Below are 18,558 nucleotides of genomic sequence, written 5' to 3'. Positions count from 1 at the left end.
TTATAGCATGCACTGCCCCCTTTGCCAAGCTGAGACCTGCCAGTGTCATGGATTGTTCTCAATCATCGTCTGGGAAGACCAGGTTATGTCAAGCTCAAAGGTTTTAAATGCCCAGACTCATCTGACCTTGCCCCAACAATCAGCACCATGGGTTCTTCTAAGCAGTTGTCTAGAAAACTGAAACTGAAAATAGTTGACGCTCACAAAGCTGGAGAAGGCTATAAGAAGATAGCAAAGCATTTTCAGATGTCAATATCCTCTGTTCGGAATGTAATTAAGAAATGGCAGTCATCAGGAACAGTGGAAGTTAAAGCAAGATCTGGAAGACCAAGAAAAATATCAGAGAGAACAGCTCGCAGGATTGTGAGAAAAACAATTCAAAACCCACGTTTGACTGCACGATCCCTCCAGAAAGATCTGGCAGACAATGGAGTTGTGGTACACTATTCCACTATAAAGAGATACTTGTACAAATATGGTCTTCATGGAAGAGTCATCAGAAGAAAACCTCTTCTACGTCCTCACCACAAAAATCATCGTTTGAACTTTGCAAATGAACATATAGACAAGCCTGATGCATTTTGGAAACAAGTTCTGTGGACCGATGAGGTTAAAATTGAACTTTTTGGCCGGAATGAGCAAAGGTACGTTTGGAGAAGAAGGGGCACAGAATTTAATGAAAAGAACCTCTGTCCAACTGTTAAGCATGGGGTTGGATCAATCATGCTTTGGGGTTGTGTTGCAGCCAGTGGCACAGGGAACATCTCACGAGTAGAAGGAAAAATGGATTCAATAAAATTTCAGCAAATTTTGGATGGTAACTTGATGCCATCTGTGAAAAAGCTGAAGTTAAAGAGAGGATGGCTTCTACAAATGGATATTGATCCTAAACACACCTCAAAATCCACGGGGGATTACATCAAGAGGCGTAAACTGAAGGTTTTGCCATGGCCTTCACAATCTCCTGACCTCAACATAATTGAAAATCTATGGATAGACCTTAAAAGAGCAGTGCGTGACAGACAGCCCAGAAATCTCAAAGAACTGGAAGACTTTTGTAAGGAAGAATGGGCAAAGATACCCCAAACAAGAATTGAAAGACTCTTGGCTGGCTACAAAAAGCGTTTACAAGCTGTGATACTTGCCAAAGGGGGCAGTACAAGATATTAACTCTGCAGGGTGCCCAAACTTTTGCAGACGCCATTTTTTTGTTTTCTGTTATTTTGAAAGTGTAAATGATGGAAATAAAATCTTACTTTTGTTGACATATAAGAATGTCTAATCTGTAATTTGATGCCTTTTGGAGATTTTTCCATCTTTCCTTGGCTTCTTTATGCACATTAGTACACATTTTTAGCTGGGGTGCCCAAACTTTCGATCCCCACTGTAATACCATATTATTAGATTCCTGACAGGTTTGTTTTAAGTAAGTGATTCTAAGAATTTCACTAAAGTTGTACTCTAGGCAAATGCTTAATACACACTTGAAGCACATACAAGGGATCTGTTTTACCTGCCAAAAGATTTGCATTTCTGTCCATCCAGTTCTGAGATTTACAATACTTTGCTACACAGCACAGCTCTGTCTAACAGGGCAAGAGATCTGATTATTCTCTGCTATAGTTAATAACATTCATAGGTCTTGTCCCTTTCCCAGCCTGTGAAAGGAAAGTAGATGATGATGAGCGCGTTTCTCTGCTCTCTCCTCCTATCAGCATGTTCTTTGTTAGTACAAAAGCATTGCAATACAACTGATGGGCTTCTTGTGCTGCTTTTCTTTCTCCCTGCCTGAGCTTTACTGTACAGGCATTGTGAGACTGAAAGCAGATCAAGATCAAATGCAAGCCCTGGTTCACACTAAATGCAGCTTGGAAATCGTGCTACTTCAGCTGAGGCTGCGCAGTTTCAAAGCTGATGGTCAGTGTGATTTAATATGCGGCGTGCCGACAATCTGTGCAACTTCAAGCACAGATGTCAATGCAAGTTGCACATGAATTTGCCAAAAATAGGGCAGGAACCTTTTTCAATATCGGTGCAAGTCAGAGTTGCATCGGTTTGATAGTATCCATAGGCACAAATAGGGTGTGACTTGTCATACAATTTTGAACTGTCAAATGACATGACAAATCCCATTGGTGTGAACGGAGGCTTACAATGTTCATGTTACAAAAATACATGATGTATTATTGAATACAGAGCTCCATTATGTGTATATTGAATGTCTGCCTGTAGTTATTAGTTAGCATGTAAAAGTATCCATGTGATTATACTTGTGTTTTTTTCTTCACCTATATGGTTTTTTTCTGGCTAATATGGCACAGTACACTTATTACTTCTTCAACAAATGAATAAACATTACTCAATCTTAGAAGATACAAGGTGCATGTACTTTAACCTCAGGTTTTCTGCTAGTTGTGAAAAAGATAAAGTGAGTCAAAAAATACAGAATCAGGGTGATGAGGATCCTGGTCTATACTGATCACTTAAAGTTACTTTGTCATGAGTAAAATATACTGTAGGTGCTAAATACCTTTTCTCATCAGCAGTTAGAGAAGTCTTGTGACAATGGTTAAATTTGTAGGAGACGTTTTCATTCTCTCCTATGCATAACCCCTGAAACTCTGCCTGGACAGTCCTGATTGGCCCTGTGCTGATCACATGCACCCTCCCAAGAAAAAAAAAACTCTCTAGCAATACACACCAAACTGAGCATGTGCAGACTGTCCCCGAGGCTGTGTTCTATCAGAAGATAAAATGAGGAACATGGAAGAAGGGAAGGGTCAGAGAAGACAGAATCAAACATCCTTTTTACACATGCTTTACTGCATATACAGATTGTTTTTACTGTTGTGGGTTTAGTAACACTTTAATTGTTAATTGAGAGAAGATCTGAGGACAGAACTTTACCTCCTGATCTTCTGTACATAACACGGGCATGTGAGTAAGGGAGCTCCTTAGGGTCTTAGGGCCTGCAGTGCTAAAATGAATCCTCTGCAAGTGTCTGCAAATGCCTAATGGGAAATCTAGCCCCGATCATTCAGTTTCATTAATAATGACCCACTGAGTTCCAACTTGCTTGCTGATTGTTCAGATTCTAAGGTCAGGAACTAAAAAGTGAAACTGCAAGATAAGCACAATACCAAGCAACTTCCAAAAGAAACCAGCAATAGTTGCCTTTATATTTCGACCATTCTAAGTTCACTTTAAGGCACTTGTACCTGTTACATTTCTGATTACTTACTCATAAAAGTTTATAAAATCCAGAACTGAACATCTATTTATAGTAAGTCATTATCTTGGCACTCGTTATTCATAGCAAGTTCCCTATCTTTGTGTTACCTGTGTATTAAGTTGCCCATAAATAATTGAGTGCTAAGGATTGCCACACCTTGCATTTATCTTGCTACCTTAAAGTGGAACTATTGGCAAACTTTTTTCACTTTGGATAGAGTAAGGAAGGGTTATAAACCCTGTCATGTTTTTTCTTCTATCAGTGTCCCATTGCAAGATTCCCCCTCTATTACTTTTCTGGGGATAACCCAAAATTTGGGATTTTCTTTTATGATGATTACAGTAAACAGGACAAAAAGAGAGGGGGGATTTCCCTAACAAGAGCAATAAAAAACCCAACAGGTGTACTAATCCCTCTCAGCTACAGTATGTCCAACACAAAATGTTGCCTTTAGTTATACTTTATTAAAGAAAGGCCTCAGTGACATAAACATGTTTTCTCTATAGGCTAAACCAGGGATGGGTTTCAAACATATTTTTTACAATATGAAAAATGTTTCCCAGCCCCAGCTTAATGCAAGATGCATCTTTTGCTCATTAATTTTGAATTGACATCTGGAAAGAACTAACTCATTGAATTATTGATTATGTTCGAGCTAAACTTGTCATCAGGAGTGAGATGTCTACCCGTGTTTTTATCTTTAGTGCCAGGTTTATCATACTTCAGTGCACTACTAGGTCTTTGACACCAGATAGGTTCTCAGATTTTTCCAGTTAGCACTTGTGTCAGATCCAGTATACATACGTTTTCTATATGCAGAATATAAATTAGAAATGTATTTGTATTTTTAAATATACATTTTTGGCACTTATGACAAACCATTGAGGGTTAGTTTGCTGCATGTTAAGGCCTGCAAAGACCCCCTAATATATTTTTTACATTTATTTTTGAGTGGGGTGAGATTGTTTTTGGCTGATGATGTCTCTATGTCAAGCACATGTTACTGCTGTGGAATACAAATGCATTGGACCAAATTCCTTGTGACTATATTTCTTCAAAAAAGAAGACATAAAAAATGAATTGGGTACTGAGCATACTGTCCATGTTGCTCACATAGAAGCACAATAGCAAAAGTAATTGTTTATTGTCTTGGCTGCTCTAACAAAACCTGACACTATGGGCGCAAATATTGAGGTGCTTCTAAGTCACATAGGGGACTTATACAATACATTGTTCCAGAGTGCATAGAGGCTGGTGGTTGCTTCTTCTATTGTCATTGCTACTGTTATTGCTAACATTGCTAACACACCATCAAACACACCATTGTTGGTGTGTTGGATGCACATGGATGGGTGTACCAACATTACATATCATAGAGAGATGAATCTCACCTTTAATGTTACTAGAGAGATCATTTATACTTGGAGTGAGAAAGATACTAGTATACCATCTTGTGATATGTAGTGTATGAGGATGGAAATTTCTGTTAAACCTCACTCTATAGGAATTTATGTTTATGTTATATTACATACCTTTTATATGATTTTATAAAAGTTAACTTTTATCCAGGTGGCTTTTTGGTGCAGAAGGACATGCACCCTCTTTTAGTTCTATTCTATAATTGCCACACAGGATTGAATGGTTGATGAATAATAGGCTGTGTCTAGTTTTTTTAAGTCAAAGTGATGTCAGATTTTTGCATATGTATACTTGTTTCAAATCAGTGCATCAGAATGTATTGAAGCTTGTGGAACAGCCTGAAAGCCGATTTCCTACAAAGACAAAACTTTATTTTTTTAGTTTTTATAGAGTAACAAATGGTTAAATCCTTTATTTATGTGCTCTCTGTATCCATTTGGGGAGATTTCCCTACACTTCCTGTCCTGTAGATAGAATAGAAACTAAGACTTTGCCGTGAACTGCCTAAGTTAAAACTATTGATAATACCAACCAAAATAATGGCATCTTACAACATCACTCTCTGACCATCCAGTCTTTAGTGAAGGAACACCATACTATCCGGTGCTTCACAAGTCCCAGCATTCAAAGCAAATGAGGAGCTGATTAGCTAATTGGTGGACATGCTGATTACATTTAACATCATTCTACCTCAGTAGCACTTAATGGAAGAGCAAAACACCTATCTCTGGCTTTACAAATTTGGGTGAAGCTGATAATACCCAAGCATGATTTTGCTAATCATTAGATTTTAACCATTTGGCTCCTTCTCTATTCCACTTGTTAGCCAATTGGTTGTTTACATTTCCTCGGGTGCATTAAATGCTGGGACTTGTAAATCACAGAATAGTATGTGATAGTAAAGTGATATTAAAGCTTTGGGGTTTTTTTCTTTTTTTTTTTTTAATAACAAACATTTCATAATTATCTGCTCTATGCAATTATTTTGCACAGAACAGCCCTGATCCTCTTCTTCTTGGGGCCCCTCCTGACGCTCCTCCCCATTTACCAGTGCCCCCAACAGTAAGCCTCCTGCTACAGGGGCACTGGTGCATGCTCGCTCCCGAGCAGGGGCGGACTGACAACTCATGGGGCCCCCGGGCAATAGGAGATCATGGGGCCCCTATGTGCTTGCCCACACTCAAATCACACCCAAAAAAGCCTACGAAAAAGTCTATGAAAGGTACCAGGGGCATTTCATGGGGCCCCCTACTGACCCCGGGCCCTCGGGCAGCGCCCGAATGGTCAGTCCGCCCCTGCTCCCGAGTCTTGCTCTATGCATCCACAGGACAGAAAAAGCCTCTGCTCAGCCTCGCCCTCCCTTCGTTGTCTCCTCATTGACTCAGTGGTTGTGTGTGCATGCACATCGATGGATTGGGAGGGGGGCTCAGGTGAGTATTAGAGGAGATATGGGGGGAACACAACACAGAAGGTTTTTTACCTTCATGCATAGAATGCATGAAGGTAAAAAATCTTTAGCCTTTGCAACTACTTTAAAATTAGAGATCTAACTAGATCTCCCATTAGAGAGCACTGAATTGTTTTTGATGAGTCTGAGTTCGCCCAGTGTGGAAGGGTTTTGGGTGTGTCGGTTGTCTCAGTTTGATATCAGTTTGAGAAACTTCTAAGATCATTTCAAATTTATTGGCAAGTGCATTTGAGCTGCAGCTGACCTCCTTCTGACTTGCGTTTGTCCTGCCCCAAATGGGTTTTGCATCCCCATAGACTTGTATGTTAATGCAAAACTCATTTGAAGATAAAAAAAAAATCCCATTGCAAAGGCACTAAATGTGCACCAATTTTGAGGTGACAACGAGATACCATAAATACAGCTTCTCATTTTTCTATACTTCAGTATGGTATATTTTGGTGGTTTTAGAACAATGCGACACAGATTCATATTGCAGAAACCTATATTGTTTGTTTATGTACCCATATATTTCCCAGTGGAGGGTCTTAATCATCATTTACCCTATCCATCTTTCCTGTAATATCATGGTAACCTGATTGCCTTTCCTATGACCCACGTAAAGGACAAATAACCTTAACCTACTATATTCTTTTGAGCCTTTGACATAGATAGATAAGGCTCTAAATACATCTAATATATGCAGCTGGTGATCCTTCGGATTACCTAGGGATTATTTGGCCAAAAGGATGTGGCAATAATATCCTCATTAATGTCACACACATAAATAACCTTTGGCTTGGAAAGGTGTAATGTGCTTAAAATGACCTTGCTCAGGTGGAGATGACAAAGACAGATCAGGAGATAGTAGGGGAAAGACACAGTATCACAGTTCTAACAACTACATCAAAGGAAATATAGGGCTGGTTCCTTTAGAATTAGGCAAGTGTCAATGGTGAAACCCCGAGTGGTTACAGCGCCACCTATCTTTAAAGACAAATCCCAGGAAAAAAAGGTACAGATTAAACACATATATGGGAGTTCTTTTACCTGCATTTTCTTCATTACCTGCTCCCCCCCCTTCCTGCCCAGACCAGTTTTCAACTTTCAGTGCTGTCTCACTTTGAATGATAATTACTCAGTCATGCAACACTGCACCCATATGATATTTTTATAATTTTTCTGAGACAAATAGAGCTTTCTTTTGGTGATTTAATCACCACTGGGGTTTTTTAATTGTTTTTTGTGCAATAAATTAAAAAAGACTGAACAATTTGAAAAAAAAAGTGTTTTTTGTTTAGTTTCTGTTATAAAATTTTGCAAATATGCAAAGTTTATTGCTACATTTTCTTTGGTAAAAATAACCCAAATCAGTGCATATTATTTGGTCTGAGTCTGCAAGCTATGGTATCTATCAATGAAAATTGATCACACCTTGTGTACTGATGGCTGATCTAATTTCTTGAGGCGCTAATATGCCAGGATAGTACAAATATCTCCCAAATGACCCCGTTTTGGAAAGTTGAGAGTCCAAGGTATTTAGTAAGTGGCATGGTGAGTTTTTTGAAGTTGTAATTTTTTTCCCACAGTTCTTTGGAAAATGAAGAAATTAAATAAAATATTTTTTTTTCTCAAAAATGTGATATTAACAGGTTATTTCTCACACACATCATAAACATATTTTCAGCTACACCCCAAAACACATTCTGCTACTGCTCCTGAATATGTTAATACTTTTTTACAGTCTAGCCACATAGAGAGGCCCAGCATCCAAGGAGCACCTTCAGGCATTATCCACTTTAAGACTAAGCCTTCTTCTGATACTTTTTATCAGTAAAAATCTGAATTTTTGCGATAAAATTACTTAGAATCCCCCAAAATTATATATATTCTTTAGCAGAGGCCTTAAAGAATAAAATGGTGGGTTTTGCAAATGTTTATGTCACATGTGTTACGCAGAGTAAATAGATACCAAAAATGTCCTGCTTTAAAATTGTGCACACTTGTGAAATGGTGCCAAACTTCAGTATTTAAAAATCTCCATAGGGTACACTTTATAAGCCTTTACAGGTTACCAGTTTAGAGTTACAGAGGAGGTCTGGTGCTAGAAATATTGCGCTCACTCTGACATTCGTGGCAGTATCTGTCGTGTGATTGCCGTTTACGTATGCGTAGAACTAACCTGTACTTTCACCTTTGCATGCAAGCATGGGGGGACAGGGATTCTTTAAAGTATTTATTTATTTATTAGTGGGACACTGGTACATTGACAGATGATTTTGTGCACTTATACGCTGTGGCAGATGTTGATTGTACACCAATGGACAGCTACAGATGTTAACAATCCACTAGACACTAACAGATGTTGATGTTGCAATGGAACAATATTGCAGATGTTTTTGTGCATTGGCACACTGTGACAAATGATGATGGAACACTAGTACACTGTGACAGATGTTTTGTGCACTGGTACGGATGTTGATGGGACACTACTACACTGTGACATATGTTTTGTGCACTGGTACAGATGTTGTTGGGACACTAATACACTTGGACAGATGTTTTTTACACTGGTACACTGGTCCGGATGTTGATGGACCAATGAGGAGTGAGGAGAGCTGCTACAGAGATGCGCACCTCTGTTTATATTGTGATGGCTGTGACTGGACACAGCCAGCATGTGATTGGGAGGGCCAATCACATTGCCTATGTCCCAGTCTGGAACACAACCATTAGAGGATCAAGTGAGTCAGAACAGTGAATCTCCCTTCCAGCCGTTTATGTGCAGTGATTGAGTGGGAAATGGTTAAAGCAAAAATGTTCCATGATCAGCTCCCCCCAGCCCCCTCCTAATTAATTATCTGAGCCTGATCTCAATCTAGCACTGCTCTCTCTTTCTGTCCTCACAAGACACAGAGGCAGCAGTGGAAGCCATTGGCTGTTGCTGCTGTCAATCATATCTTGTGAGGAGGATGTGGGGGGTGGGACTGAGTTGCACTGTGTGTGTCTATAGATGTAAACAGCCCAGCTTGGGATTGAGCCCAAACGCATGCTCTCATAACAAGCTGCTTGCTATGGTGGCACTTAGAAGGAAGGAGGAGCCAGCAGGGCCTTCGGGGGACCCCAAAAGAAGAGGTTCAGGGCCGCTCTGTGCAAAACCATTTCACAGAGCAGGTAAGTATAAGATGTTTATTGTTTTAAGAAAAAAAAAACCTTTATAATCACTATAAGTGGTATTAAAATCAAAAACAAAAATGGTTAATAATCTTCAGTTATAATGAAAGATTGAGATGATTGATTACTTTCATATTAGAAAAAAGATGTTCTAAAGTCTTTATAGTGTGTTCATTGTGTATAAATATATTAGAGGTGCATACAGAAACATATTTAATAATCATTAGTATAAAGAGGAATTTCAGCTTAAAGTGGTATAAAACCCAATAGCAAACATTTACGATAATGCAGCTTAGATGTGATGGCTGTGTTGGTGATCCTTTTTAGACTTTCTTTCTTCTATTTTCATATCCAGCCAGAAAATTTGTTGTTTTTCAAAAGAATAAGATGCCCAGAAGAATTAATCATTTATAGAAATGAGACAAACCATTTAATGCTAGCAGGGGTGCTTACAATGATCAGTTATTATTTATGTAAAATCTTTATCCTAAAAGGAAACAAAACTGTTTGTTGTAACTGATTATAAAAGTGTGAACTGGAGTTTGACTTCAATTTGTTAGTATATTTAAATCTGCTAGTACATCTAACATGCCCCTCTTCAAAACTGACAACAGTGTCGTCCAAAGATGCCCCTGTGCTCCTTCATCCAGAGTGGGGGCACTCTAATACAGGAGGTGTGTTACTGGCCAGATCATCAGGTGAAAACAAATAGAAAAAAGTCTAAGAAAAGAAAATTGATGCAGCCACCACATCTAATTATTGGTAAGCTGCAGTATATAACATAATTCCTATTGGGTTTAATATTGGCTTTAAATAATGCTGGAAGCAGAGGAGACAGTAGGCTAGTTTGAGACTCTGTATGAGCAGTCACAATCCTTGTAGGAACCTCTGGTATCTGTCCTTCAAAGTACTGGCAAGCCTTGAGCTCTAGGCAAAAGGTCCTACTCACAATGTCCAGAGACAGCTTCAAAACAGCTTCCCTGCAACACTCATCAGTGAAAGGATTTCCCATTCCAGCTGAGCTTTCACAGGCAGTGCCATACAGAAAGTTTCTTTAAGTTCAAGTTCCTCTGCGGCCGTCAGTCAAGTACATATTGAGGCCTAGCAGCAACAGCTCTTCTGTAACACACAAGCTTCCTCCCAGGGAGAGACCCCAGGAGAGAGAGAGCTCTGAACAGACCCGCCCAAATATTTATTGTCTCCCCAGCCACATCTTCTGGGCCAGCCTCCCAGGGATTAGATAGGGTCAGATAAATATTCATAACCCAGTGGTTGACCCTTCTATTCTTTTTCTGGAAGCTTTTTTCAGCGGCAGGCAGTAGCAATCAACCACCAGGCTTAGGGAGACCTGACCAGACCTGAAAAATAGATTGCTTCTCAGCTGAGTACAGCAGAGCCAAAAAACTAAATTTAGCCAGCCTAGGGCTGGGTACTACAAGAGCATTAGAATTTTCTTAGGGGCTACACCTGAAATAAGATTTTGTAAGCCACTGACATTTGTTGTTGAATCTTTAATCAATGGCTTTGATTGCCTAGTATAAACAGCAATTCATTTTAATTTTTCTTCTTAAAGAAACCATTACTGGTATGCCGTTCCGTTAATATGTCATATGCTATTGATATAGATGCATTTTATTAGCATCTTCAAATTTTAAGGTTCTTGGATGAAAGAATCATTGAAGCAGCTAATCAGACTACCTTTATATTCCTCAGTGCTCATTTTTTTACAAGGCAAGTGTAAAATTGTCTGTGAATGATCTATATTCAGTAGACAGAACTAAAACATTTATTTCAGAAGTGTTGAAGTTTTTACTAGTAAGATATATGTAGGCCAGATTGGGATTTATAAGATTTTCCAGGCATACAAAGTACACAACAGATTTGGCCAATTCAGGGTATAATGTTGCAATAATATATAGAGTCCACTAGAAAAGCCTCATTTGCTTCAACTTCCCCTTGAATTAAGATATTCAAACTGTTTAAGTGTGTGTGTCACATATACAGTACATGACTGCATTACAAGCATATTTCCCCGTGTTTAAAGTGATTAAAGATTTAGATTTCTGGTTTTAAGAATAACAAGCATGTCATACTTAACTTCTCTGTGCAATGGTATTGCACAGAGCAGCCCTGATGCTTCTCTTCTCAGGTCCCCTGCTGGCGCTCCTGGCTCCTCCCCTCTGCTGAGTGCCCACCGAGCAAGCTGCTTGCTCTGGGGGCATTTGTGCATGCTTGCTCCTGAGCCACATCTCTTTCTCTATAAGACACAAAGAGTGTGGCTTGGGCCCCCCGCTCCCTCCTCACTGCCTGTAATTGGCTCCTACTGCTGTGTCTGAGCCAAAGAGACCTGGGTTAACTGCTGCTCTTGTGCACCATTTCGATGGGGCTCAGATAAGTATTGTGGGGGATAAGTGGTGAGTTGCACACTGAAGATTTTTAACCTTTACGCTCTAAAAACCTTCAGCTTTTAGAACCACACGGCTGCTGTGGTGATATGCATTGCAATAGGGCAGCACATTCCCTTGAATAGGCTACACAATGCACTGCAACAGTCCAAAAATCTCATATGGAGCATTTTTGGCACTGCAACACATGTGCATTGGGGTTACCATACCAGTGTGAATAAGCCCTTAAAGACTGCATGTACAGAAAAGTGCCTGATAATGTGCCAGAAATGCATTAACAAATCCCCCCCCCCCCCCCCAAAGACTTTAATGGGGTCTACAGCAAAGTTTGCAGGCTCTAAAATTCAAGCAAGATTAGTAAACTGTTGACGAACCAAATCCTTACTATCTATCTATCTATCTATCTATCTATCTATCTATCTATCTATCTTCTATCTATCATCTATCTATCTATCTATCTATCTATCTATCTATCTTCTATCTATCTATCTATCTATTTATCTATCTATCTATCTATCTATTTATCTATCTTCTATGTATCTATCTATCTATTTTTTATGTCAAGAGTGCGCTACCCTATGCAGCATAAAGTATATACACATGGAAGCATACTTTTGAGGTACAGAACTGTATACACCATCAGACAACATACAAACACTGCTCCAGGTCGGCCCACCTTGTATGCTAGCCACCTAAGCATATCGTTAGGTCCAGGTTTGGTTCATCTGTGAATTGCTATAAAAACACACAAGTGGGTGCACTCTCTTCATGCATTACCATAAAACAACAATTTATTAAAAATAGATAACTCTATGGATACTCACAAAAGAACCATAAAAACAGGGATATAACCAATTGTTTCAGTCTCAAATAACGGGGTCTTGTTCTGTAACCTCCCTGTTGAAGTAGCTGCTGCGTTTTAGGAGAAAGACTCCCTTCCTCAGAGCTGAGTCAGCTAGTCAGCTCTAAAGAAGGGAGTCTATCTCCTGAAACGCAGCAGCTACTTCAACAGGGAGGTTCCAGGACAAAACTAGCTGACTCAGCTCTAAGGAAAGGAGTCTATCTCCTGAAACGCAGTAGTTACTTCAACAGGGAGTTTCTAGAACAAGACCCTATTTTTTTGAGACTGAAACAATCTGTTATATGCCTGTTTTTATGGTTTATTTTGTGGGTATGCATTTGTTTTCTATTTTTAATAAATTGTTATTTTATGGTAATGCATGAGGAGAGTGTGCCCTCTTGTGTGTTTTTATAGCAGTTTGAATATTCCCCGATTTGTGAAGAGCTACACCTAAACAAGTAGCATGTACCGTGGAATATTGTGGAGCACCAAGATTTGAGCGTTGTTGTGTTTTGCATCACTTGATTCACATCTGTGAATACTTCAATCATAATGACTAAGCGCATATTGCGTGAAACGCGTTAACATCTGTGTTCTCTGCCTGCTTTGAACTGTGATGTTTTGTATTATGGATTTTCTTCATTAAATTTCACTGGATTTTCTATCTATTGGAATGCAGTCAACCTCCTTTCATGTACAAAACTGTATACACATCTTTGGAATAGATGCCGCTGCTACATTGTAAAGCTCCATGTACACTGGCTTAAAAAATGCTGCTCCTAGAAGAGTGTAGCATTTTACCTGTAGAAGCAACTAATGTTTAACCCCTTGGCACCAATGTAACATAAATATGTGGTCTCGCAGAACTGAGCTTTTTTCCGTGAGGTCTCATATTTGCGTACATGTCTTTGTGCTGGGAGAGCGCCGCACGTCGTGCTCCTAGCACAAAGACCGGGGTGTCACCAAGAGCCTTGGGTCGCTTTCTAACTATCGGGACCTGGGACTCCCGATTCCGGGTCACATGATTGCTGTGATAGCCTCTGATTGGCAATCAAAGTGATCAGTCACTGTGAAGCCAGTCCACCTTGTTTTTTTTTTCTCACTGAATGGAGGAGAGAGATACATTGTATCTCTCTCTCTCCTTGCAAAGAGAAAAAAAAATGCTTGTTAAAAAAAAAAAAAAGATAAATAAATATTAAAAATAAAAAAAAAATACCTAGATCAAGGTTTGTTCAGTGCCAGGGTTAGTGTTTGGGTCAAGATTAGGGTCTTTTAATCGGTATCAGTGTCAATTAGTGTCAGTGTCAGTGAGTTTTAGGTAGAAAACAAAAGAAAAAATGTGCACTATTGTTTCTTGGCTGTACTACAGTTACAAACAACAAATAACATACACATATATGGTATCGCTGCGATCATCAAGAGTTGTAAAATTTATTTGGGGTTGTTCTTTGATGGCAGGTTATGGTAGTAACCAGAAACACACAGATAGATTAAAAAACTTTTTTTTATTTACTATTTTGGCCCAGTTCTCAGGGGATATCCATTAGCATTTACCAGCAAATGAAAGCCCAATTTATCCTGAAAAAAAACAATGTATAATTCATCTGGATGTACAAAGTAGTTGTGATGATATGTACGGTTTTATTACATATGTCAAAGTTGTAAAGTTTTACTTTAGGCTTTAAGATTTGTTTTACTCGTAGGCATGAAGGGGTTAAGCTCAGTGTTTATAGGCAGAAAAAAAACTCCTCTGTTTTGTGTTTTTAAGAGCTGTTTTCTGGTAAAAATAAAACACTAAACCCTTCTAAACGCTAGTACAAAAAAACGCTCAAATGAGGTTTTTATTCTGCCAAGAGTACTGGTGTTTTTTAAGCCACTGTGCATGGACCCTAAGTGTGGGCTAATTCATATTGTCATTGCAATGGGTAACGTGTAAAAAATGGTCCTGAATAGAATAAATGTCCTTCTGTCTTTGATTCTGGTCTTGTCAGTACAAACACACATTAATAGTTTATTTTGTTTTCATATGGTATGACTGTTATATTTCTGCTACATTTAATAATTATCATTTCTTTTTTAGAAAATGAATGAGAACTGCAAAAGCTGAGGACCATTTTGATTCACCCCCTCCCCCTAATATCTCAAAGCTCAAGGTCTGGAAGAAAAGAGCAATTATACCGCCAGGACACACCAGGTATGTTTAGAGTCATGAATGCCTTTTAGCAGTTCTGTTCTTGGCTTGATTGTTTCTTTACACTTGGCTCATCATGTATTTGTGCCATTATAAGACGTTATCTTTGGTGATGTCATATGGTGGATGATGTCACTGATTAATCATGTGTCCATGAAAAACAAAGCTGCCATGAGTAATCTCGCCATCTATTTTGTACAACAATCTGATATTTAAGAAGACACGGATCTTTAGGAACCTGTGAAATGGATCCATTACTGATTGAAGTATATCATTTAGGCTACTAATATTGTTTCTAGAAACCTGACTCTTTCATATATACTGCTTGAAACCACAAAGTAATTTTGGGACAGAGAGTGGTAAGATCTATTTCCCAGCATGACACTTCTTCAGATCAATATTTCATTTTTTATGCCTTTACCAGTTTGAACCTCGGTGTGTGAAAATGAAGCTTGTTCACATCTCTTATGGACATTGGGGGTGGGGTATAGAGGCAAGAAGGGAATTAATAGTATGGCCTAACTCATAGAGGTGGATGGGTTAGAGGCTCTAAAGCTTGCCATACACAAATAGAATGTTGTTAGAAAACATCGATTTGAGAACAATCAGTACATTTTCTAACAACTGATAGGGTCAAATTGACAACCATTTTCAGCTGTAATGATGTAAAAATATCATAGGAGCAGGATGGATTTTTTTCTTTCAAATGAGCAAAATTCTAACAGTGAATGTGGTTTTGTTCAGGAAATTCCATTCATTGCAAATTAAAATGTTAAAGTGATTGTAAACCCACACCTTGTAAAACAACCCATTCAGTTTAAAATAGAAATTAAATGCAAAGCATTTGTGTATAGATATAAAAAACATTATAAATACCTTTTTTCCTCTGTTCTTAGCTGCACAAGAACTAAGGCAGGAGAAACAGCAGCATGCAGGTCTTCCCAGTGAGAAACATCGATTTGAGAACAATCAGTACATATTCTAATAACTGATAGGGTCAAATTGACAACCATTTTCAAATGTAATTATGTATATGTGGAGCAGATAAAGGCCTGGGGCTAAATGCCCCTAAACTGCTCTGCCTGTATACTGTCATTGAGTCTGACATATGGATCTAGGAATGAATTGCAGCATAATCCTAATGGTGGGTCAGTAAAATTCTAATAATCAGTCCACACATTTTTTAGCACAATCTTAACTCACCATTTGCCTAGACATGTATAAGATATGGGTTAGAGAATAATACTTATTAATTCCAAAACCAAAAATGTAATATATTGCAGGTTACCAATAATAAGATGTGGTGGCTACATTGTTTTTTTCAGGTGTTTTTCCCCTTTTTTTTCATCTGATTATCTGGCCAGTAACATGCCTCGTGTATTAGCTTGCCCCCACTCTGGAGCACAAGGGGGCCTTTGGACAGCAGCATTGTCAGGAGGAGAGTGTTAGATATTCTAGCAGATTTAAATACAATAACAAACTGAAGCCAAACTCCAGCTCCCACTTTATAAGAGGTTACAGCAACACTTTTTTTTTAAGGTGTTACATGTCAGTGGTAAATGGTTTGTCTCGACACTATAACTGATACATTTGAAGGTGAGCTTGTTCTGTTAAAAAACAACAGACTTATTGGCTAGATTACCAGGTGAAAATAGGGGAAAGAAAGACTATAAAAGAAAATGAAGGCAGTCATCACATTTAAGAATTGGAAGGCTGCAATATAATAAATGTTTGCTTTTGGGTTTAATACCGCTTTAATAGAAGAAAAAAAGAAAGCTGTGCATTTCAATCAGTTTTCAAGGATAGCAAGAAATGTCAGATAGGAGGGGGATGGTGCTTGCATCAGAAACATTCTAGAGGACCCAGGAAACCTTTCAACTTCTCAGTAAGATATTTAAACAACATAATAGTTTCTATAAGTTGAGTGAGCATCAAGGAATAGAGCAAATAAGAGGTCCATGTATTGAAGAACCTTTTAGTAAGGGTATCCTTGTGTTTGAGGCTTCCAGTTTGTCAAGAAGCATTAGATTGTATATTTTTCATGAGAGATCTGATTTGAGGAAAGATGTGGTTTAATTCCATGCATTAGGATCAGTTTTATTGCCAAAATAGTTGGATGTTTAAATCTATTTAAGGAGGAGGTTGCCCTGTCTGATTGAGAAATAGATTGGAATTGGAGTAATGGTGCAGAAAGGAATCTCCTGTCCCATCAATTGGGTCAAATGATTTGTAGTTTGGGTCTATATGAGTTGAATTCAGGGACATGACAACAGCAAATGGCTCAAGTTATGTGAATTGGAATTGCATTTTAGGCACTCAGTAAGATAAACAACATGGAAAAGGTGTTGAATGGGTGCATTAAAGGTGTACTATGCTTTATGTATAATTTCTCACCAGCTTTCATTTGCGGTAGCTTTACACACAGAGATCCAACCCTTTTTCATTAGGTGCTCCATTTCCTCCTCTGGAAGTCTTAATCCACGAGCCCATTTTGAGATGAATTTGGGGGTAGGATTCTTATATAGTTGGTGTTGACTTAAAAAAATGTATAAGTCAAATATTGATTTTTTTTTTGGTAGTAAAGGAGGTTATGAATGCTTTCAGCAGGGGTGGGAATGCAATTAGCCCTCCAGCTTTGGCCCGACTATGGATGAAGACTTATAATTACATATTTACAGTACAAACAAATAGCTAGATAGGAGAACACGAAGAGATCTTTCTTACAAACATTTGTGCAAAAATCTACCAGTGCATGGTCAGATTAAGGTTTAGTTTGAGCTTGGTGTTGGGGGGTTGGTAAAAACAGGCTAGTTCTTACCGCCCCCAACCACCCTTCCTAAGTCGCAAAGGCAGCCATATAGGGTATACATAGGCTGTGGCTCAGCTGCAATAATATGCATTGAGGTGCAGGAAACTATATCCTGCCCGTCAAGTGAACACAACCTCACTACACACCATTGTAGTGGTGCGGGCTTTTAGGAGTTAACACAGGCTATTATACAATTGCCTCCTCATCGCATGTCTGAAAAGCAGGGCACCACAGATTGCTCTTCAAAAGACAATGCTTGTGTAAATAACCCCTTTTAGAAGGATTTACTTTTCTTCCTATCTCCTGTCACTAAAGAGTGACAGGGGTATGATACAAGGGGTGCCATCATCCCTAAAAGATACAATGGGGAAGACCTCTTTTTGGTGGGACTTTAACGGCACAATTCTCTTATATGATAAACTTGAACAATTCAAAAGTTTAAAAGATATGCAGTTTTATTTTTACAATCTTAAAAACAAACATAAAGCTACAATACAAATTTCAGCGGTGTCATCAAAGATGGTATTTCCAATGTACAGGTAGGTCATGAATAAATCGTACTTGACGCTTTTTTACGCCAAACAAGTTTTTAATTCCTTGGGGGTTCTTACTCCACATGGGGTTATGCATCTTGCCTTCTTGAGCACTTCTGAGGAAGAGATTGACATTGGTCTCGAAACGTGTCAAGTACGATTTATACAAGACCTACCTCTACATTGCAAATACCTGTCAGGAATGGACTCAGCACTGGTGGTGGGACTCGCCTGCCGTGTGGGCTGCAGTACCAGAGCTGACCAGCGGGTGCTCTCAGCAGCCAGAAGCTCACATGAGCAATCAGCCAAACCTGGGGCTGATTGCAGAAAGGTGTATTTGAGGCATGACCAGGTCTGTGCTCTGGGCCTTGGTGTATGTTTTCCCATGAGCCTCTGTACCTGTATCCTGTGTTCCTGCTTCGTTGCTGACCCGGCTTGATCCTGATCTCTGTTGACCGTCTCCTGTTCTGACTACTGGCTCATCCATGACTATTCTTCTGCCTACTC

At 39.0% G+C, this 18,558-nt stretch overlaps 1 protein-coding gene across 20 annotated transcripts in view; it reads left to right on the top strand.

Annotated features, from left to right (window-relative positions):
- MYT1L (myelin transcription factor 1 like) overlaps positions 1-18,558 on the top strand; it is a 664,471-nt gene that overhangs the window by 199,192 nt on the left and 446,721 nt on the right. For 18 of the 20 annotated variants that reach the window (XM_089686713.1, XM_089686712.1, XM_089686714.1 and 15 more), the window contains one exon: positions 14,599-14,712. In XM_089686713.1, the coding sequence (XP_089542839.1) occupies positions 14,606-14,712 (107 nt within the window). In that variant the 5' untranslated portion in view covers positions 14,599-14,605. Of the gene's footprint in view, positions 1-14,596; positions 14,713-18,558 lie in introns of those variants that run through there. The other 2 variants (XM_089686729.1, XM_089686726.1) reach the window with 1 other exon arrangement.

The sequence above is a fragment of the Staurois parvus genome, unplaced genomic scaffold, assembly GCF_062004578.1.
Source record: "Staurois parvus isolate SC_StPar_1 unplaced genomic scaffold, SC_StPar_1.0 ptg000409l, whole genome shotgun sequence".
Taxonomy (NCBI): domain Eukaryota; kingdom Metazoa; phylum Chordata; class Amphibia; order Anura; family Ranidae; genus Staurois; species Staurois parvus.
Note: the sequence above shows the minus strand (reverse complement) of the source record. Positions and strands in the feature narration are given on the sequence as shown.